Raw genomic sequence first — 23818 nt, 5'->3', positions numbered from 1 at the left:
TGATTATTTTTCTACTCCTAAAGAACTCTCTGAATCACTTGAGATCAGTGCCAGCTAAAGTACCATTTTCAGAATCCTTTTTTAAATGTAATGGCAGCTTGTTGACACTTATATTTTTCCCTGTAATTTGTATCCCTGTAATTTGTATCTAATACAGGGAATGGTATAAGCTTTTCAAGTGAGTGAAGTTCCTTTACCTTAGAAGATATTCAGATGTCAGAGTATGAAGGGACTCTAAGCTTTTTGGAGCCTGATGGTTACTTTACTTGTTGATATGGGTTATTTTACATTGTTAATATAAGTGGAAGACAACTTTACAATTTCTCAGTGCTCTAAAATTATACAGGCAATTCTCCATGATAGAAAAGGCTAGAAAATTAGAAGACAGCCTAGCCTTGAGTACTTCCTTTATTATTTCTTTTTGATTAATGATTATTTGCCACTATAAGGTACAATGGTTTGTTCTAATTTATGCAGATGCTGTAAAAGTGAATTACATTTCAATCTTTTGCTTTGTCAAAGACCTCATTATTTTTTTTGGTATTCATCAGACCCCTTGAAATAATTTGTTGCTTAGTCTTTTCAATGGAGAAAAAAAAATCCCACAAAAAACACTGTAGCACTAAAATTTATATTTCATGTTTTCCTTTTATTTTATTTTTTTTTTTAATTTTTATTTATTTATGATAGTCACAGAGAGAGAGAGAGAGAGAGAGAGAGAGAGAGGCAGAGACACAGGCAGAGGGAGAAGCAGGCTCCATGCACCGGGAGCCCGACGTGGGATTCGATCCCGGGTCTCCAGGATCGCGCCCTGGGCCAAAGGCAGGCGCCAAACTGCTGCGCCACCCAGGGATCCCAATGTTTTCCTTTTAAAACTGCTTTAAGATTGTTGATCCAAGAATCAATAACCCATTTATGACAATTATTTTTTTTGTTCTCCACTAGTATGAATAAGAAGGCACTTTTGCTTTTTGTGATTCCATTTTCATAGCTTGGCCCAAAGCTTATACTATTATAATTTGGCATTGATACACATTTGTGTCTGTAAAGATCTTGCCCTTCATTAATTCAGTAATTGTTGATTATTATGGCTACTGAAGAAACATTATATGTATTTATTTCATTAAGTATGATTTAATTGTGGAAAAACTTTAAATATTAAGAAGTTTAGATTTTGAACCTAAGCTTTACTGTCTTTCTTAACTATTATATTTTCTCAAATGACCATTATATTTTCTCAAGTATAACTTTTATATTTCTCTAACCTAAGAATCTTAAAACCTTTTTAAAAAGTAGAAAGATGTTTCTGTATTTTTAAGGCTAGTTGGGAGATTTATAGATAGGTCTATTTTATAAAGTAATCCATTAAGCATTGAAATCTGTCTTGCCCATGTGCAAGACACTGTGGTATAGACCATGGGAGATACAAAGATAAAAGAGAGTGTCTTTAATTTCAAGAAATTTACCATATAGCAAGAAAGACAAAATATGCATCCATTTTACTATAGCATATGATAGGAAGTATTAAATACATTGATATGTATATATACATACATCTATATGAGCAAGAATAAGGAAAAGAATCAGTTATGTAAAATGAACTATATTAAGGTATAAAGCAAAAATGTATACATGTGGAATGCAGATAAGATATGATGACTTAACTGCATGATATACTTTCCTTGCCAGTGATCTAGTAAAATTATATAGTACTATAGTAGCAAATGACAGTATGAAAGCTTGTATAAAGTCAAATAGAAGTGTAATGTAAGTTTTTAAACATTAATTTCAAAAGCTATTTAGAGAAAGTAATTTATGTATGAGTATTATATTTCAATATTCTTTGTATAAGTGTCTCTGTAAGCTAATTGTGAAGTTGTTTTGCTTTGTTATGCTAAACTGAAAGCTATGCTTATGAATTTGTATGAAGTATATTCACTAGATTAAGCTAAGTCAGGTTTTTTTTTTTTTTTTTTTTTTTTTTTTTTTTTTTTGCTAAGTCAGAGTTTTAAAGATCCGAAATCCTGTAATAACTGATGGTCAACTTGGTATCATCTTCCACTAGGCTCTCCAGGGCCGGCCACTACCAGAAAAGAGGACATGTTGGCATGGTCATGCAGGAGGAGGACTCCACACAGACCCAAAAGAAGGGGTAAGAGCGAATAACAAATAACTGGAAATTCTTACACATGATTGTATTGCATAGAATACACACACATGTATGCACGCATATTCAAGATTATTGTCTTCCAAAATATTTTGATTGACTCATATAACTACAGGTTTTCTATTTTTTTAAGATTTTATATATTTATTCATGTGAGACACACAGAGGCAGAGACATAGGCAGAGACATAGGCAGAAGGAGAAGTAGGCTCCCCGCAGGGAGCCCGATGCAGTTCTTGATCCCAGGACCCTGGGATCACGACCTGAGCCAAAGGCAGATGCTCAACCACTGAGCCACCCAGGCACACAACTACAAGTTTTCTAATGAAAAACCTTATTAATTGACCATGGGTATATGGATGAGATTTTTCTTGGGCTGAAAACAATATATGTCATGATTTCTAAAAAAGAAAAAGGTTATCAACCTAAACATTTAGTTCTTTATTTAAAATAGCATTGGTTGAGGTTGTTATATAATCCAGCCTCACAAATAAATAGGTAAATTAGAGTTAGCACTTGCAAGCAATTTGTGTGTGTGTGTTTTTTGAGTTTAGCATTTCCTCTTCTATATGTATAGTTTATAAAGATCCTAAAATGCTCTATAGCTGCCTGATAAATCCTCCATTTACCTAATACATTTATTTACTTCTCCATATTCTTTAAAAATTTTTTTAATTCCAGTTGGTTAACACAGTATTATATTAGTTTCATATGTACAATAGTATTATATTAGTTTCAGGTGTACACTATAGTGATTCAACGCTTCCATGCATCACCTGGTGCTCATCATGAGAAGTCCACTCCTTAATCCCTGTCACCTATTTAACACATTTCTAAACCTCCACCCTCTGGTAACCATCAGTTTGTTATCTGTAATTAAGAGTCTTTTTCTTGTTTTGTCTCTTTCTTATTTTTTTCCCTTTGCTTGTTTGTTTTGTTTCTTAAATTCCATATATGAGTGAAATCATTTGAGTATTTGTCTTTCACTAACTGATTTATTTCACTTAGGATTGTACTCTGTAGCTCCACTCATGTCATTGCAAATGGCAAGATTTCATTTTTACGGCTGAATAATGTTCCATTGTATGTATATACCACATCTTCTTTATCTGTTCATCAATTGATGGGCACATGGGCTGCTTCCATATCTTGGCTATTGTAAATAATGCTGCTATAAACATAGGGGTGCATATATCCCTTTTAATTGGTCTTGTATTCTTTGTGTATATACCCAGTTGTGAGATTGCCAGATCATAAAGTAGTCCTATTTTTAACTTTTTGAGGAACCTCCACATTGTTTTCCACAATGGGCTGCACCACTTGCATGTTTTTAACACTACTAATAAAAATTAATAATGCTGCTTAGAAGGTATTTAAGCCATCTGTTTAATCCCTGTAGTAAACGGGATCATGAAAAAAGTGACAGTTTTAGTGTTTGGAATCTCTTGTTCTTAAAATAGATAAATTATTTGTTTTATAATAGAATCTTCAGATTTTAAAGAACTTTGGTACTATACTCCTGCATTTAAACTTTTTAAAAATGCTTCTTTTGAAGAACCCTCTACTAGTAAATTTAGTTCATTCTGTGCTCATAATAACATGAGTAATAAAGAACTTAAAATGAGGACTACTTTCCAGACTTTGCTTGACATAATCTTTTTATGCTGGAAATAGATCCTCATTGGATATAGTCAGAAGCTAGTAGTATTAAAAGAGAGATTAGCACTTCCTAGAGCAATCAGAGAGCTTTGGTATAAATCTTGATATAATCAGAAGGAGTGGAATAGCAACTTGGAATATTAAAAAATTGGAGGCCTGGGGAGATAATTGAATTATGAATCTCCAGGCTTCATAAAATGAGTGGACACAGACCAATGGACAAGAATACTTGGATGACGTGGAGAGGCTGTTTTCTAGCTCTGATTTTACTCATCATGAAGCAGCCTTATGGTCTTTATTTGATTTTTTCCAATTGACTTCCCTTTGGGATAGATGATTAACTGATTGGGCAATGTGAGTATCAGTCAGCTTGTTATTTTTTAATTATTAAATTAACTTTTGGGTACAAATAAATCTCATATGTACAATAAGCTATTTTTAGGGCCTTTTCACTGTTAGATAAACTCTTCATTAGTGGTATCAGACCAGCAGAATATGGAAAACAAACCTTAGTGTATAGAGAAAGAAACAATAATAGCAAAGCTTTTTCTGACAATGTAGCATTCATCTCCCATCCATAAACTTACTATATACTTAAATCCCCAATTATTTTGGAAAATATTTCAGTTATTGTCGATTTTTCCCTCAGACATCTGTTCGACTTGCTTGTCTTTTGACTTAGATTTTATTAAACCACTGTTATTTCTAAGAATATTGAGGTAATGGTTGAATTTATTCCTTTAATTGCAGTTAGTTACCTTCAGCATAGATTGAAGAGACCGTACTCTTCTGGACAGTTTCTACTGTCCACTTTTGGCACTTCCAAATTATCTGCTGCTAAATTTGTTCTTAAGAGAGAAAACATTCAATTTATAGTGCACATTTCTACAAAACAAATTGTACCCAAAGTTTTTAGTATATATTTTATTCTTCCTCACCACAGATTTTGCCCCCAAGTTATTTCTTTATTAACTAGTTCCTTGATCTAGGATTAGAACATTTCTTGCTATTAGAATTCAGAAATGTATTTTTTTAAAGTAATCTCTACACCCAACATAGGGCTCAAACTCACAACCTCAAGATCAAGAATCACATGCTCTACTGACTGATCCAGCCAGGTGCCCCTCAATTCAGGAAAGTCTTTAAAACCAGAATTTTTAGATAAATTCCAAATCAGTTAAAGAAAAGGTGATTCTCTTACCTTTATCAAGTGATCATTTTCTTTTTTCTTACTTTTATTTTCTTATCAAAGCTGAGTGGACTGCACAGCCTTGGAAGCAATGGACTCTTGATGGAAAAAATTGTCCTTGCTTCCGTGCTTAACAACCTTTTCTGCTGAAAGATACGAGGTTACTGACTTGAGAAGCAAAACATGTATTTAGCTTATTAAAATGTGGTTCTCTGTAATATCTTAAAATTCTACTAAGTGAGCTGCTCCAGATGTGTTTTGATTTTTTATTGTCCTTTTTGTGCCCTATCCATATAGTTATTAGCTATAGGTGTACTTATAGCACCTATAGCTATGAGAGACTACATCTCTCCCTCCGGTCACACGGTCGACTTCAGTATTGCTGCATATAAGCAGTGCAGTTTGTGACTTTCCAGTTTTACTCTATTGGGTCAGATGCTTCCAGTTTCATTTATGCATTTGTTTTTGGCCTACTGTGCTATGATTGTGCTGTTTCAGCTCCCTGTATACAAATAAATATTCCTTTCATTATTTCTTTTTACCTTCTCAGCCTCACAAGGCTTATGAAAGTATATATTAATACCAAATAAGTAAATAATTAAAAATTTGTCAGAAGTTATGATGACTTAATTAATCATATAATAGGTATACCTCCTGAATATAATATTAATAACAATTTGTCCTCGTGTTTAAGAATAATGAATTAACTGAATAAATACATATATTTTTTAAAAGATTTTATTTATTTTTTCATGTGAGACATACAGAGAGAAGCAGAGACACAGGCAGAGGGAGAAACAGGCTCCCTGTGGGGAGCCCAATGCGGGACTTGATCCAGGGATTCCAATGCGGAACTCAATCCAGGGATTCCGGGATCACGACCTGAGCCAAAGGCAGACACCCAACTGCTGAGCTACCCAGGTGTCCCTGAATAAATACTTATTTTACATTATTTCTGGTATTAGGTATCTTTTTGTGACACCTGCTTTTTTTCTGCTGGCCCACCTTATTTTTAGTCACTTTCATCTTCTCCTTGACAGCTCTCTGATGTTCCCAGGTCTTTTTTTCCAAACTCATTTCTAGGGAAAAAAATACAGTTTGTTACCATACAGAGATCATAGTGAGCCTTTTGAATTCTTTCTTGTATTACTTTGTGTTTTCTTTCTGAACCCATTTGATTTCCTTTCTTATGGCAAGCTAATTCCAGTATACATTTGAGGCTTTTGTAAAAACTTATTCCTCATACTAACATACTACTAGTTTTAATGGGGCTTAAAATGTCAGTTCCACATTTTAAATTTGAAGCTATTTAGCTATAGCAAGAAGGCCCCATTGTATTTATTGTTCGTAAGGAGGAAAGTAGATTCACTCCAACTTTTGTAGGCCTTTTAATATTTCTATAGCATTCAAATTTAGAGAGCTTTTGTTATTATGATATGTCATCACAGTTATGTTTTTAAAATAACTTTTAAATATTACTTATTGTGAAAATGATAAACAGTATAATGAAAGAATTTCATGTTTTCTGTTTACATGTAAGTGAGGCTTAAATAAAAATTATTATATCAATCATTGGTTACTTCATCAATTTTGACTCCTGAGAAAGAACTTCTTTCCTTAGATTATTGTTTTTTTTCCTATACTGTAATTATTCCTTACACAGTATGTTTTCAAATAAGCCAATTTCTTACCATTTTCCTTGACCATTTTCTATATTTCCCATCCTTTCTTTAAGAATGTCATCTTAGGGATCCCTGGGTGGCGCAGCGGTTTGGCGCCTGCCTTTGGCCCAGGGCGTGATCCTGGAGACCCGGGATCAAATCCCACATCGGGCTCTCGGTGCATGGAGCCTGCTTCTCCCTCTGCCTGTGTCTCTGCCTCTCTCTCTCTCTCTCTGTGTGACTATCATAAATAAATAAAAATTAAAAAAAAAAAAATTAAAAAAAAAAAAAAAAAAAAAAAAAAAGAATGTCATCTTAAAGATGCAGCCATTCATCTTAAAGAAAGGAGGGGAAATATAGGAAATACAGGGGTGTGTATGCTATTTGCATTCCTTAGCCTGAAATGTAAAGGTAAGTTGATATGAAAATGATTTTGAATTCAGTCACAGGCTTGTGGCTTTAGATAACACTTGTCTTTCAGGATTACCATTGTGTGTCTAATGTATAAATTACGAGTATCCATAGAATGCTGATTGTGGTGATTTTGAGAGGTGGTATATGGTCTTTCAGAATCTGTGTTGAGAACTCCAGTGTTATTTTACTCTTGTGCAGCAGGAATGAATTGATTTAAACTTATTTAAAAGTGTGCCTCATGGGACACCTGGGTGGCTCAGTGGTTGAGCGTCTGCCTTCGGCTCAGGGAGTGATCCCGGGATCTGGGATCGAGTCCCACATCAGGCTCCTTGTGGGGAGCCTGCTTCTCTCTCTGTCTCTCTCTCTCTCTGTCTCTTATGAATAAATAAATAAAATCTTAAAAATAAAACAAAAAAACCCCAAAATATTGTTATTTAAAAATAAATAAATAAAAATAAAAGCATGCCTCAGCCTCTGATATGCCTTTTTTTTATTTGGCCTCCAGTTATAAAAAAGACATTTTTCAAACTTTATAGTGTATCTAAAGTATAAGTGAAGTCATATACTTTATAGCTGAATGGACTCATAATGCATGATTACACAACTTCAGAACCCATTTTGTTAAATGGTGACATTTTATGCACTATTAAGCCAACTAGAATAATTTTCTTGCTCTTAGCCACAACTTCTCTGTGTCCTTATTGAAAAATTTTGGGGTGTGTCATAGAAGGTTTTGACAAGAGAGAGTGTTGAGAAAGATATGCAGAAACAGGGCCTTTTTGTCATTATTACATCAAGAGAAATAACACAGATAAAACTGTGAAGTGGGAAAGTGGTTGAAATGCCTCAATTTGTGTTATAATGCATTAAATTATATTTATTTAGTAATAGTTTGATTGAAAAAAGTAAATTTTAAAATTACAGCCTTATTCCCATTTTTAAAAATACCTTACTAGTTAGGAGAGTATATATGAGTATATGTGTATATAAACTAGAACATTAAGAACTGTACTTTCAAAAAGAAAAAAAAGGACTGTACTTTCAGCATTTCATGTTTTTGCAACCTTATATCTTTAAAGCGGCCAGGAATATAGTCCTGTATTTAGTACAATATGAACAGTTTTCTTTCTGTTGCTGTTTACTTAATGAACTGAGACTTAAACTACAAAAATGGTAGTTATTGGAGACAATAAGCATAATATAAAAGTACCCTGTATAACACGATGTGTTACCCTGAATTTCTTATATGTTGATACTTTTCCTCCATTCCTTGCTGTGTAAATCTACTTGAAATTTGAACTTTCCTCCTTCAAAATAAACTAAATTTTTTCTTATATATGAACTACATACAGAAAATACAAGGAAGCAAAATGAATATAAAAAATTATCAGTGTTTCCATTTACTTGCAGCTACTTATTTTAACTTTTTTGGTGGTATTGCTTTCAGACCCATTTGTTTACATATGTAAACTCATGTACACATCACTTTTTTAATGTGAAAAAATAAGTTTTGTACTCTGCTTTTTTCACTCACATGTTTCTCTGTGTCACTACATGTATTTCTGAATGGCTGCACTTTGTTGTATACATTGACTATGACTTGTTTACACAGTTCTCCATTATTGATTTTTTAGGCTGTTTCCAAAGTTTTCCTATTAAAACAGCATGAGAATAAATGTCCTTATAGTTAAGTTTTTCATTCCTTTACTCAGTAGATACTTGTTGAATACCTCCTGCATGTCAGCCACTGTGTTTGGTGTTGGGTAACAACAGTGAGCACAAAACACAAAGTTACTACTCACATAGAATTAAATTCTAACAGGAGAGCAGATGTTAATCAAATAATCAATCACATTTCTGTATATGCAGTTTATAGCTGAAATGGATGCTCCGGAAGGAGGAATACTCTTCTGTGAAAGAATACAGCCAAGGATCCTGACTGGGGTTAGGGAAGACCTCATTGAAGAAGTTCTGCTTGAGCTGGCAGTTAACTAATTGGAAGAGGTTGGACAGTGGGTTGGTGTTGCACAGAAGATTATTCCACACAGAATGAGGAGTTATGCAGATGCCCTGTAGCAGGGGGACTATAGCATATTTGAGCAACTAAAAGAAAAGAAAGCCAATATGGCGTGAACCCTGAAAATAGTGGTGTAAGATATCGCTAGAGATATAGTCTGGGGCTAAGCCAAACAGAGCCTCACAAGCAGTGTTACAGACTTTGATATTTAAGAGTGGTAGAATGCAACTGAAGGGTTTTAAACTGTGAGTAATATCTGATTGCAGGGTGTACTTACTTACTGAACAAGGAGCAGGGTAGATGCAGAGAAATCATTTAGGAGGATGTTGCAAGTAGCCTACGTGAGAGATTATGATAGCTTGGATTAGGTTGGTAGTGAAAATGTGGAAGTAGGTTCAAGAAATTTTTATGAAGTAAAATTGATTTAACTTGGCACATAGTCTTAAGTATTTTTTAAAGCATAAGTGTTCAGAAATGGAATTCTTGACACAAAGGGCAAATTGTTTTAAAGCTGATGCAGATACCAAAATGCTTCCTGGATAGACTGTTTCAGTTTACTCTCCCATTAACAGTATGTTAGAGTGCCTGTTTCAATACTTCATCAGCAATGAGCATTAAGTTTTTTGGGTTTTTAAAATATCTATTCCAGAAATTGAGTAGATACTTCAATTTCTAAAATAGAGATTAAATTGCCAACTACAATAACATGATAGTTTTGGACTATATATGTATTGATCTTATTTTAGCTTTACAAAGTGTGATTTTGATTCTTAATATTCTGCCTCTAAAAACAAACTAAAAGATTTCATGGGATTGTTGCTTCAGGAACTTGAGAGAAAGAAAAATGTAAGATGATTTGGGTCAGATTAAACATCACTAGAAAAATGTGTTCTTGTTGAAATTTGCAATAATTCAACCTCTGTTCTTTCTAATTAATACCAAGATTCCTACTTTCCTAAACATAGCATTACAACTCTATCATAAGTTTTGACTGAGGGCTCCAAACTATTTTAATTAAACATATTGATAAAGAGCCCAAGAGTATATGAAGATTTTGACCACAAAGGTGGAAATACTGAAATATTTATTAAATTTTGTATAATGTATTGATAGCTTAATAGATGAGAAATTAATGTATAGTACGTGTCCTCTTTCCTCCACTGAATAGCTTTTTGGCAATATGAGGATGGCTATAGCTGGAAGTAAAAAATTAAGGGATGTAAGTAGCTTTTTAAAAACAATTTATATAGTTTCTTTTTTTCCAGGATAGTTTGAGCTTGAAAGATACTAAGCTTAGATTCAGAATAAAAGTTATGTTTGTAAATATCTTCTCCCATTCATTAGGTTGCTGGTTTTTTTTTAATGGTTTCCTTCACTGTGCAAAAGCTTTTTATTTTCTTGTAGTCCCAATAGTTTAATTTTGCTTTTGTTTCCCCTGCCAGAAGAGACAGGAAAACGTTTCTGCAACTGGTGCCAAAGAAATTACTGTTACTGTTTTCTTCTAGAAATTTTATGGTTTCAGTTCTCACATTTAGGTCTTTCATCAATTTTGGGTTTCTTTTTATGTATAGTGTAAGAAAGTGGTCCAGTTTTATTCTTTTGCATGTAGCTGTCTGGTTTTCCCAGCACCATTTGTTGAAGAGACAGTCTTTTTCCCTTTGTTTATTCTTGCTGCTTTTGTCATAATGTACCATAAAAGTGCAGGTTTATTTCTGGATTCTCTATTCTGTTCCATTGATCCGTGTGTCTTTTTTTGTGCCAGTACCATATTATTTTAATTACTACAGCTTTGTAGTATATCTTGAAATCTGGGATTATGATACCTACAGTTTGGGGTTTTTTTTAGTTTTTATTTTAATTCCAATTAGTTAACATACAGTGTAATACTAGTTTCAAGTGTGTGTGTGTGTGTGTGTGTGTGTGTGTGTGTGTGTGTATTATATATACCACTTCTTATTTATCTATTCATTAATCAATGGACAGTTGGGCTGCTTCCATAATTTAGCTATTGTAAATAATGTTGCTGTAACCATAGAGGTGCATGTTTCCCTTTGAATTAGTGCTTTTGTGTTCTTTGGGCAAATATCCAGTAGTGTGATTGCTGGATCATAGGATCGTTCTTCCTTTTCAAGATTGCTTTAGCTATTCAGGGTCTTTTGTGATTCCATACAAAATTTCATATTATGTGTTCTAGTTCTGTGAAAAATGTTGTTGGTGTTTTAATAGAGATTGCATTAAAACTATGTTAATTACACTTGAATAAAAAAGTTATGTTTGTAATGTTTGCATATTTCTCAATCGTACATAATTCTGCATTATTGAAATGCAGTTATTGAAATGACATGTTACTTACTGCTTTGTTTTCTCTCTTTGAACAGTTAAAAGATGTTGATACTCGGAAAATCATAAAAGCAATGCTTTCTTATGTGTGGCCCAAAGACAGGCCAGATCTACGAGCTAGGGTTGCCATTTCCCTGGGATTTTTGGGTGGTGCAAAGGTAAGAATAGGAGAAATTATACATTGTTTGTTTCTGTAACTAAGAAATAGTATGCATTTTCTAATAGTAAACTTAAGCTGATATAAGCTACTTTAGGAAAGCAATTGTTAACTTTTAGGACCCTTGTTTACATAACTATTTTATGCAGTCAGAAATTATATGGTAATGCCCAGTTGATCTGTGGTTCACATTTAATGGCCTCAACTTAATGGAATTCACGTTAAGATACAGGCTCATTGGTTGTAACGAAGCATTAAGGAACTTTATAAAAGAAACTGCTTAGAGCCCTGTTGACTCTTACTTTAATACATATTTCTTGTAAGCTTGGTTCTCTGTTACCAGTAAATTGAAAAGACGATGAAGAGGCATTTAGGTACACTGATAGCCATAAGTGGTAAACAACAATGTAAAAGGAAAAAAACCAGGAAAACTTAAAAAAAAAAACATAAAAGCTGGGCATTTCTGTAAACTCAGTTAGGGGCCCTCTATATCTTAGCAGCCTCATCTGTTTATCTCTGTACTGTGTGTAGCACATTTTAATAAGGCAGTTATAATAACTCAACCTTCAAGGAAAGAAACCTTATTTTCAATTTATTCAGATTTTAAAGTTAGTGAAGATATGTCTTTAGGTACAATATGTAGTCATGGTACGTGTGTAGTCTTTGGAGTTAGAATTCCTGGACACTGGCACTTAATAATGTTATAATATTGGGCAATTGCTTAGTCTTCATGCTCAGTTTCCCAATTCATAAAATAAGGTAAAACACTGTTTTTATAAGGATTAAATAAATTAACATACAAAAGACTTGAAACAGTGTTTGGCACATAGTGAAACATGTGTTAAAATAAATTAATTTCTTTCCATCAAAAATATGATAAAAATATCTGCTAAAAATATAAATGAGGTTTGGCTATATAACTCTTAGGAGTAAGAGTTAATATATTGTTTTAGAACCCAGATCCTATCACTTATTTCTTCTCTGTGTCATGTATGTCCCCTTTTATTTACTTATTCTTTTACCCTAAAAATATGTATTGAGAACTTGCCATATAAAGGACTGTTCTTGGCCCTGTAGGGTATTCAAACATTAATAAGGGACACTTCTTCTCTCAAATCATACAGGATAAGACAAATTATATTTTATTGCTATAATGCAAAGTAGGTCATAATGACTTAAAAGAAGTATCATTCACATGTTGGGGGATTTCAAAGGAAAGAACCACCAAGATGGGGAGTCTGGAAAGGTTTCACAGAGGACGTGATGTCCGAGATAAGTCTTGGATTGAGGTAGTATGGTTACAGGTATAGGAGTAACATGAGCAGGATGACAGAGGACAGATAGTGTGTGTGGAGTAGTGAATACTCCATCTTTTCTCCAGTAAGGGGATAATGTTTCAGAGAAACTAAAAGTAATCTTGGAAAGAAAGATGGAGCTCCTAATGTGAAATACATTGACTGTGAAAAAAATTTAATTATGTTGGAAGTAGGAACATATATTTTGAGCAGAAGAGTAATAAGGTTAGAGTTGTACTTTAGAAAATTAATCTGACCCTGTTGTATAAAATGGATTAGGGTGGTAAGACAACTAAAGTAGGGATACCATTGATTTTCATTTCACGTATTCATTTAGCAAACATTTACTGACCAGTTATGAGGCTAATGTAATAGTCTAGATGAGAAATAGGGTCCACTTTATACTGGAGTAGTGGTAGAAATGGTAATATGGAGAGAAAAGATTCCAGAGATATTGTGAGATATGGGAAATCAACAGTATTTAGCAATGGATCAGATATTAGAAGTAAAAGAGAAATAGGATTCAAAATTGATGCTAAGGATAAGAGAAGAAAAATGCTTTGAACAGAAGTAGATAGGAAGGTCTTCTTTGGGAAGACGAAAATTTTTGTTTGGGGCAAGTTAAGTTTGAAATGCTAATGCAACCTTGAGACAGATATTTAGCTGATAAGACAAAATTGCAAGGCAAGTTTAGGAAGGAGCCCCAGGCTAGAGAGTTTAAGAGGTAATAATTGAAACAATGTAGATTAGTTCACCAAGGAATAGAGTAGAAATAGAAGATGACTATAGACAGAACCCATGATAACTGTGTTCCTGTAGGGTAATAAACAGGAAAGGAGTGATTGGAGAGTAAAACTAGAATAATTCAGTCTGACCATTTATTGTCTTTTGTTCTTTCTCATCTATGGGTTCTGTTGAGTACTCCCCCAATGAACGGGACCCCTGCCCTTGGAGAAGACTAAATTTAGATACTAAACAACAGACCAAGAATCCATACTTTATTCTGTTTGTTTAAACTGAACAGAGAGGATAATATTACAAATCTAATTTTGGTAGCTAATGTTGAAATTCTTTTAACTCCTATTTCTAGCACACTACTGGTTGCTGAATCATCTTTTACCTACAAATTACATAAGGATAAAAGTTATTCTGAGCTCTTATGCAAGGCCAAATTACCAAATTGGCCTTTATTAGCTGAATGAAAGTACTTTGCTAACAAGTTTAAGGTAGATTGTTTTCTGGACTGACTTATGAATTGAAGAGAACAGGTTAGAACATGACTAATTAGGTTAGTCAGAGGGAGGTGTGTTAAATAATGACATTTGTATTAGATTTTATTTTTAGAATGTATTTCAGTTTTTCAAAATATAGATTTCTTGGTGACAGTGTAGCTTGGTGACAGGTCAATGTCAGGATATAAAAACTAGGTCAAGGTAAGTTTCTTAAGGACTGAAATATTTTTAGAAGACTAATATTTGAATCTTCTCTCAATAAATAGTGAGAAACCTGAGCACCCAGTTAATGGATAGTGCTGTACTAACCTTATATAAACTAATTATAAGTAAACAAATAAATATAGAAAAATCAGTCCTCAAAAAGTATGTTTGCTTCCTTTTGAGTCAGGAAAAGAAATAAATTTCCCTGATGTTATAATGATTACACGCTTGTACTTTTAGAACATAGAGAAAAACAGTTAACTTTTTCACTAGATAGGAACTAGAGTATAGAATAACCTTAGGAATATGTAGTAGTAGCATTTAACCATTCCTAATGTCATTTTTCTAGCTTCTCTACTGTCCTCAGTTTAAAAGTGATTACTCTCCCAATCTTTAAAACCTGGTCATTGTTTAATTTTGGTAGTATTGCGGATATGATTTATACTTGATATGCAAAGATGGATTGTTATCCCTTTAATTCCTTGGCTTCCTATTTTTTTTTAAACCTGATTACATGCTTTGACATATAACCACTTTGGACTATTCTATTCCCCTTTATGTTCTGATCTTCCCTACCTCTTCCACATATTTGTGGGAATCTTAGGGCCAGGTTCAGGAATCTTCTCAGCTATAAATGAATGCCACGCAGCCATCTGAGCATCATGTGGTGGTTTCATAGTAAGGCCAGAGCACCCATGGAGGAGAAGAAGGACAGAAAGAGAAATGTCAAGTCTGAAGAAGAAAAATAGAAGAGGATTTCATGCTTAACCTATGGGGCCACAGCATACCATCTGCTTACTGATTTGTCTATTCATACTCTTTTCATTCTGAAGGTCTTAAGGCTATCATTGTCTCTAGCAAAGATTTTTAAGATAAATTATTATGTAAAGATGCCTTGCATCCCAGAGAAGGCCAAGAAGTATTGATTGGTATTTCTTCAGAGTTGCAGAAATTCTATTTTTAATACATTGGAGTCCCATATAAGATCTATTTTAGGGGTTCTGCTGCCAAGAGAGACCGAGATAGAGACAGGCAGAGAGATAGAACACTTATTTGCCTTCATTCCTTAAATACCTACAGATCATATGCAGTGCCCTTTTTTTTTTTTTTTTACCATCCACACATATATCCTAGGAGTATCATATTATCATTAATCTGGGAATTTTGAGATCCAAGGATTTTTTTTTTAATTTTTTTAAAATAATTTATTTATGATAGTCACACACACACACACACACACAGAGAGAGAGAGAGAGGCAGAGACACAGGCAGAGGGAGAAGCAGGCTCCATCCACCGGGAGCCCGATGTGGGATTCGATCCCGGGTCTCCAGGATCGCGCCCTGGGCCAAAGGCAGGCGCCAAACTGCTGCGCCACCCAGGGATCCCAAGGATTTTTTTTAATTTAACCCATTAGTATATCATGTACAGCTGTGCCAGAATTTAAGGAAAATATAAAACACATTTACTACAATCCTCTGTTTTCATAAAATAAGTGTTTATTTTAATGTTATAAAAAATTTTACTCATATTCTCTAACCAGCACCATCTTTGGAACCACTTAGTTGACAGAGAACTTGGGAGCACAGAACATTAAAGTATCATGTATAAAAGATATATCAAGAATGTTAGAAATGAAAATGAGCTTTATTTAAAATTATAAAATAATTTTTAAGGGAGAGGATATTTTATCAAAATTTAATTAATATCCTTTTTTTTCAAGAATGCATCTATTATATCAAAGTAAGGAATAATATATGTCTCAGTCTGTTTACCTGCTATAAAAAAATACCATAATCTAGGTGGTTCATAGATGGCTCTTTTCATTGTAACTTACATGATATAAGAGGTAGGAAGGGTCTTTGGGGACTTTTTTTATAAGGACACTAATCTCATAAAGCCCTGATCACCTCTTAAAGGCCCCACTTTTAATATCATCACCCTAGGGGGTTAGGATTCAATATGTGAATTTGGCTGGGAGACCCATTCAAATCATAGCAGTATGTATTAAACAACATTTGTTGAGTGACTATTAGGTACAAGATACTGTGCTAGGCAGCTAGGAATACAAAAATGAATAAAATGTGGGCCTTGCCCTCCCTCCCTCCTGGAGTTGTAGTGTAGTGAAGGAGAAAAATACACAAATAATGATAAAATATATATAACATAATAAAAATATCCAAAGGGAGTCACAAATGAAGATATATGGGAATTCCAGCAATTAGGCATTTATGGAAAACTTCATGGAAGAGCTAGAGTTTACCGGTAACTAGTGTCTTGACATTTGTAACTTCAAAAGATTCATGCACTTTTTGCTTAACTTCGATTCTTTAAAAATTTTCTGAAAAATACTTTTTAAAATGAAGCAATGCTACCTAAAACCTTTAAATAGGAGGCATGATTTATATCCTGGAATATTTTTTTAATTAAAAGACTATATTTTATAGAAGTTTTAGGCTTATCGAAAAATTGAGCAGTAAATGCAGAGAATTCCTGCATATCCCCTCCAAACCCCACTCAATTTCTTCTATTACTAACATCTTGCATTAATGTGGTACAGTTGTTACAATCAATGAACCAATTATTTAAAAATATAGTATTCTTATTAGCTAACTTCATAGTTTACATTAGGATTCACACTTTGTGTTATGTACTTATATGGGTTTGGGGAAGTGCATAGTGTCCTGTGTTCACCATTAAAGTATCACAGAAGAGTTTGCCCTAAAAATCCAGTGTGTTCCACTTACTCATCTCCATCCTCCCAAATCCCTGGCAACCATTGATCATTTTACTATCTCTTGTTTTGCCTTTTTCCATATCACATAGTTGGAATCATACAGTGTGTAGCTCTACAGACTGGCTTCTTTCACGTAATTATATACATTTCAGAGTCATTTATGTCTTTCTTATGACTTGATAGTTCATTTCTTTTTATTGCTGAAAAATATTCCATTGTATGGATATACCATATAGTGTGTTTATCCATTCACCATTTGAAAGACATTTTTCATTGCTTCCAGATTTTGGTAAAAAGTAAAGCTGCAATAAACATTTGTGTGCAAGATTTCATGTGACATAAGTTTTCAACTCCTTTGGGTAATTACTAAGAAATGCAATTACTAGATTATATGTTAAGACTATGTTTAGTATGTGAGAAACTGCCAAACTGTCTTCCAAGGTGGCTGTCCCATTCTGTATTCCCACCAGCAGTGAAAGACTTTCTCTTGCTCCACATCCTTGTCAGTATTTGGTGTTATCAGTGTTCTGGATTTTAGTCTTTTTAGTAGATGTATAATGCTATCTCATTTTTTTCTAATTTGATATTGCCTAATGACATGATATTGTGCATGTTTTCATATGCTTACTGATCATCTGTATATCTTCCTTGGTGAGATATTGTTAAGTCTTTTGCCCATTTTTAAATTGGATTGTTCATTTTCTTATTGCTGAGTTTTAAGAGTTTTTTTTGTATATTTTGGATACAAGTCCTTTATCATATTTTTTGCAAATATTTTCATTCAGTATGTGGCTTATATATTACTTCTTTTAACAGTGTCTTTCAGAGAACAAAAATTTTAAATTTTAATGTAGTCCAACTTAACAGTGTTTCATGGATTGCGCCTTTAGTGTTACATCTAATGTCATTACCAAACCAAAAGTCACCTAGATTTTATGTTATCTTCCTCAAGTTTTATAGCTTTGTGCTTTACATTTAGGAATACAATCCATTTGGAGTTAATTTTTGTGAAAAGTCAGTGTCTGGATTTTATTCTTTTTATTTGCACATTCAGATATTCTAGCACAATTTTTTGAAAAGAATATTTTACCCCCAGTGGATTGCCTCTACTCCTTTGTCAAACATCAGTTGAATATATTTATGTATATTTGTCTGTTCCTGGACTCTCTATTCTATTCTGTTGATCTATTTATCTGTTCTTCTGCCAGTGCCACACTGTCTTGATTATTGTAGCTTTATGGTAAGTCTTGAATTCAAGTAGTGTCAGCCCTCTGACATTGTTTGTTTTTTTTTTTTTTTCCAATGTCGTGTTGGATATTCTGGGTCTTTTATTTTTCTCTATAAAGTATAGAATCATTTTGTCCATATCTACCGAATTACTTGCTGGGATTTTGATTGGGACTGCATTGAATATATCAAGTTTAGGAACAGCTGACATCTTGATAATATGGAGTCATTCTATGCATGAACTGTTGTGCCCAAGATTGCGAATCCGAGAAACCACCAAGGAGCCTACACCAATGCAAACACACGAGGGCTTATTTACAAGCTCGAGCTTGGGTCCAAATATACCCTACACAGCAGAGCAGGGACTTGGACCCCAAGGTGGGTTTCAGCTGAGTTTTATGGGCTGGTCTAGGGGACCTCCAGAAGGGGTGGAGGAATTTCTCAAGTTCTGTTTACATTCTGATATGGGGCTTTCAAGGGCATTGAGCTCTGTTCTCATTCTAATATGGGGCTTCCTGCCACTGGCTTGGGCTCTGTTCTCATTCTAATATAGGGCTTTCTAGGGCTTTAAGCTGTAAGCTGTTTATTTTTCCTGTAACTGAAGTAATGTAAATTTCAGCTCTTATTCACAGGGGCCTGGGATGGCTGTACTTGTGCTAATGCTGAACTTAAAGTGGAATAGCCTTAATTTTTCTCGGCCTCCACATGCACATGAAATCCATTCATTTCTTTTTTGATTTCCTTCATCAGAGTATTGTAGTTTTCCTTATACAGATTTTGAACATGTTTTGTTACATTTATAGCTAATTATATCATTTTGGGTACTAATTTAAGTGATTTTTTATTTCAAATCATGTATTATTCATTGGAGATATATAGGAAAGCAATTTAGTTTTGTATATTAACCATATATCCTGCAACCTTGCTAGAGTTGCTTATTAGTTTCAGGAGGGTTTTTTGTTGTTGTTTTTGTCAATTCTTTTGGATTTTCTACATAGATAATCATATCATCTGCAAAAATGGTTTTATTTCCTCTTTCCTAATATGTATGCCTTTTACTTCCTTTTCTTATTACATTAGCTAGGACTTCCAGTACCATGTTGAACAAGAGTGATAAGAGAGGGCATCTTTGCTTTGTTCCCAAACTTAAGGGTAAAGCATCTAGTTTCTCATCATTAAGTATGTTGTTAGTGATAGGGTTTTTTGTAGGTGTCCTTAATCAAACTGAAGAAGTTTCTTTCTATTCCCAGTTTGCTGAAAGTTTTTCTCATGAATAGGTGTTGGATTTTGTCCAATGCTTTTCTTTTTGCCTTGATTGATATCATATGATATTTTTTCCTTTTAGGATTTTGATGTAATGAATTACATTAATTGATTTTCCAGTATTGAACAAGATATGAATTTCACTTGGTCATGTTGTATAATTATTTTTACACATTATTGAATTTGATTTGCTAATATTTTGGTGAGAATAATTTTTTTAATCTATGATCACAAGAGATAGTGGTCTAGTTTTCCTTTCTTGTAATGTCTGCCTGGTTTGGGTGTTAAGGTGGTGCTGGTTTCCTAGAATGAGTTCAGAAATTTTCCCTCTATCTCTGTTTTTTGGAAGAGATGGTATTTACAAATAGTCTGAGTATGTTGTCTACTTTGCTTTTCTACTTGTTTTGCCCTGCTAATCATATCTCTTTTTAGTACTCTTGTCCTTATGTTCTTTCTCTCCTTCTGATCCTTTTGAGACTGGAGAGGCAAACAAACAAAATTCTCTTTTACCCTCATATATGTGGGTCCCTCTTGGCAGCACTAGTTACAGAGTTCTTAATTATCAGAAGCTGCAGTAAAAGATATTAATTATTGAGGAATTTAGGTATAAAAAAGGTCTGGAAGAAATGGGTTCCTCAGATGACATAGATCATGACCAAGAAGGAAAAAGTTACTTTAAAACCTAGAATTTGAGTCCAGTAAATTTGGCATCATAAATATACAGCATAATTTTGGCTTTCCTTTATGGTGATTGTACTTCTTTATTAAGTCCATTCTTTAAAGTCCCTATTTGTGTGTTTCCAAGTTAAAATTAAACAAATACAATTTCTCTGAAAATTCAAGAATTTAGAAAATTATTTATTGATTTAAACTTTTTATCTACAAAATAAAACAAATTATAAGTCCCTTTTTTAATTTTAAATTTTTGTTTTTTAAATTTTCTTTAAATTCAGTTAACATGCAATATATTACTGGTTTCAGAGGTAGAGGTAGCTGATTTATTGGTTTTATTTTTTTAAAGATTTTTATTTATTTATTCATGAGAGAGAGAGAGAGAGAGAGAGAGAGAGAGAGGCAGGCTCCATACAGGGAGCCCGATGTGGGACTCGATCCCAGGTCTCCAGGATTACACCCCGGGTCAAAGGCAGGTACTAAGCCGCTGAGCCACCCAGGGATCCCCTTTTATTTTTTGTATATTCTTTTATTGGAGTTCAGTTTTCCAACATCTAGTATAATACCCAGTGCTCATCCCATCAAGTGCCAGCCTCAGTGCCTGTCACCCAGTCAACCCATCTCCCCACCAACCTCCCCTTCCACTATCCCCTTGTTCATTTCCCAGAGTTAGGAGTCTCTCATGTTCTGTCACCCTCACTAATATTTCTCACTCATTTTCTCTCCTTTCCCCTATAATCCATTTCACTATTTTTTATATTCCCCGTATGAATGAAACCATATAATGTTTGTCCTTCTCCAATTGACTTATTTAACTCAGCATAATACCCTTCAGTTCCATCCACATTGAAGCATGTGGTGGGTATTCGTCGTTTCTAATGGCTGAGTAATATTCCATTGAATACCTATACCACATCTTTATCCATTCATCTGTCGATGGACACCGAGACTCCTTCCACAGTTTGGCTATTGTGGACATTGCTGCTATAAACATTGGGGTGTAGGTGTCTCGGCCTTTCACTGCATCTATATCTTTGGGTAAATCCCTAGCAGTGCAACTGTTGGGTCTTGGGTAGCTCTATTTGTAACTCTTTGAGGAACCTCCACACAGTTTCCCAGAGTGGCTGTACCATTTCACATTCCCACCAACAGTGCAAGAGGGTTCCCCTTTCTCCACATTCTCTCCAACATTTGTTATTTCCTGTCTTGTTAATTTTCACCATTCTCACTGATGTGAGGTGGTATCTCATTGCGGATTTCGTATGTATTTCCCTGATGGCAAGTGATAGGGAGCATTTTCTCATGTGCTTGTGGGCCATGTCTATGTCTTCTTTGGTGAAATTTCTGTTCATGTCTGTTGCCCATTTCATGATTGGATTGTTTGTTTCTTTGCTGTGGAGTTTAATAAGTTCTTTATAGATCTTGGATACTAGCCCTTTATCTGATAGGTCATTTGCACATATCTTCTCCCATTCTGTAGGTTGTCTTTTAGTTGTGCTGACTGTTGCTTTTGCTGTGCAGAAGCCCTTTACCTTGATTAGGTGCCAATCCAATTCATTTTTGCTTTAGTTTCTCATAGATATATCTTGCACAAAGTTGCCATGGCGAAGTTCAAAGAGGTTGTTGTTGCCTGTGTTCTCTTGGATTTTGATGGATTCTTGTCTCACATGTAGATCTTTCATCCATTTTGAGTTTTTCTTTGTGTATGGTATAAGAGAATGGTCTAGTTTCATTCTTCTGCGCGTGGCTGTCCAATTTTCCCAGCAACGTTTTTTGAAGAGGCTGTCCTTTTTCCAATGGATAGTCTTTCCTGCTTTTTCGAATATTAGTTGACCATAGAGTTGAGGGCCCATTTCTGGGTTTTTTATTCTGTTCCATTGATCTATGTGTCTGTTTTTATGCCAGTACCACACTGTCTTGATGACCACAGTTTGTAGTACAAGTTGAAATCTGGCCTTGTGATGCCCCCGGGCATTGGTTTTCTTTTTCAATAGTCCCCTGGCTATTTGGGGTCTTTTCTGATTCCACACAAATCTTAAGATGATTTGTTCCAACTCCCTGAAGAAAGTCTATGTTATTTTGAGAGGGATTGTATTGAACATGTAAGTTGCCCTGGGTAGCATAGACATTTTCACAATATTAATTCTGCCAATCCATGAGCATGGAATATTTTTCCAACTCTTTGTGTCTTCCTCAATTTCTTTCAGAAGTGTTATATAGTTTTTAGGATATAGACACTTTACCTCTTTGGTTAGGTTTATTCCTAGGTATCTTATGCTTTTGGGTGCCATTGTAAATGGGATTGACTCCTTAATTTCTCTTTCTTCAATGTTATTGTTAGTGTATAGGAATGGGACTGATTTCTGGGCATTGGTTTTGTATCTTGCCATGTTGATGAATTGCTGTATGAGTTCTAGCAATCTTGGGGTGGAGATCTTTGGATTTTCTATGTACAGCATTATGTCATCTGGGAAGAGGGCGTGTTTGACTTCTTCTTTGGCAATTTGAATGCTTTTTATTTCTTTTTGTTGCCTGATTGCTGAGGCTAGGACTTCTAGTACTATGTTGAATAGCAGTGGTGAGAGTGGACATCCCTCTTGTGTTCCAGATCTTAGGAGAAAGGTTCTCAGTTTTTCCCCATTGAGAATGATATGTGTTATTGCCTTTTCATATATGGCTTTTAAGATGTTGACGAATGTTCCCTCTATCCCTACACTCTGAAGAGTTTTGATCAGGAATGGATGCTGTATTTTGTCAAATGCTTTCTTTGCATCTATTGAGAGGATCATATGGTTCTTTTTTATCTTGTTGATGTGATCTATCTTGCTGATTGTTTTACGAGTGTTGAACCACCCTTGCATCCTGGGGATAAATCCCACTTGGTCCTGGTGATAATCTTCTTAATGTATTGTTGGTTCCTATTGGCTAGTGTCTTGTTGAGATTTTTTTGCATCTGTGTTCATCAGGGATATTGGTCTATAATTCTCCTTTTTGGTGAGGTCTTTGTGTGGTTTTGGAATTAAGGTGATGCTCGCCTCAAAAAACAAGTTGGGGGACAGCCTCTGTGGCTCAGCGGTTTAGCTCCGCCTTCAGCCCGGGCGTGATCCTGGAGAGCTGGGATCGAGTCCCCTGTCGGGCTCCCTGCATGGAGCCTGCTTTTCCCTCTGCCTGTGTCTCTGCCTGTCTCTCTCTCTCTGTCTGTCTCTCTGTCTCTGTCTCTCATGAATAAATAAATAATTAAAAAAAATAAAACAAGTTGGGAAGTATTCTGTCCCTTTCTATCTTTTGGAACAGCTTTATAAAAATAGGTAGTATTTCCTCTTTAAATGTTTGATAGAATTCCCCTGAGAAGCCATCTGGCCCTGGACTTTTGTGTCTTGGGAGGTTTTTGATGACTGCTTCAATTTCCTCCCTGGTTATTGGCATATTCAGGTTTACTATTTCTTTCTGTTCCAGTTTTGGTAGTTTGTGGGTTTTCCAGAAATGCATCTTTTTCTTCTAAATTGCCTAATTCATTGGTGTATAGCTCCTCATAAGACGTTTTTTAAATCGTTTGTATTTCCTTGGTTTTGGTTGTGACCTCTCCT

General features: G+C 34.5%; 1 protein-coding gene across 5 annotated transcripts in view; it reads left to right on the top strand.

The window, feature by feature from the left end:
* ABCB7 (ATP binding cassette subfamily B member 7) overlaps positions 1-23818 on the top strand; it is a 164885-nt gene that overhangs the window by 82073 nt on the left and 58994 nt on the right. For 4 of the 5 annotated variants that reach the window (XM_025466221.3, XM_025466222.3, XM_035712126.2 and 1 more), the window contains 2 exons: positions 2066-2152; positions 11485-11604. In XM_025466221.3, coding sequence (XP_025322006.1) covers positions 2066-2152; positions 11485-11604 — 207 coding nt within the window. The remainder of the gene's footprint in view (positions 1-2065; positions 2153-11484; positions 11605-23818) is intronic. The other variant, XM_025466223.3, reaches the window with a different exon arrangement.

This window comes from Canis lupus, chromosome X (genome assembly GCF_003254725.2).
Source record: "Canis lupus dingo isolate Sandy chromosome X, ASM325472v2, whole genome shotgun sequence".
NCBI classification, from domain to species: Eukaryota; Metazoa; Chordata; class Mammalia; order Carnivora; family Canidae; genus Canis; species Canis lupus.
This window is presented reverse-complemented; position numbering and strand designations above follow the sequence as displayed.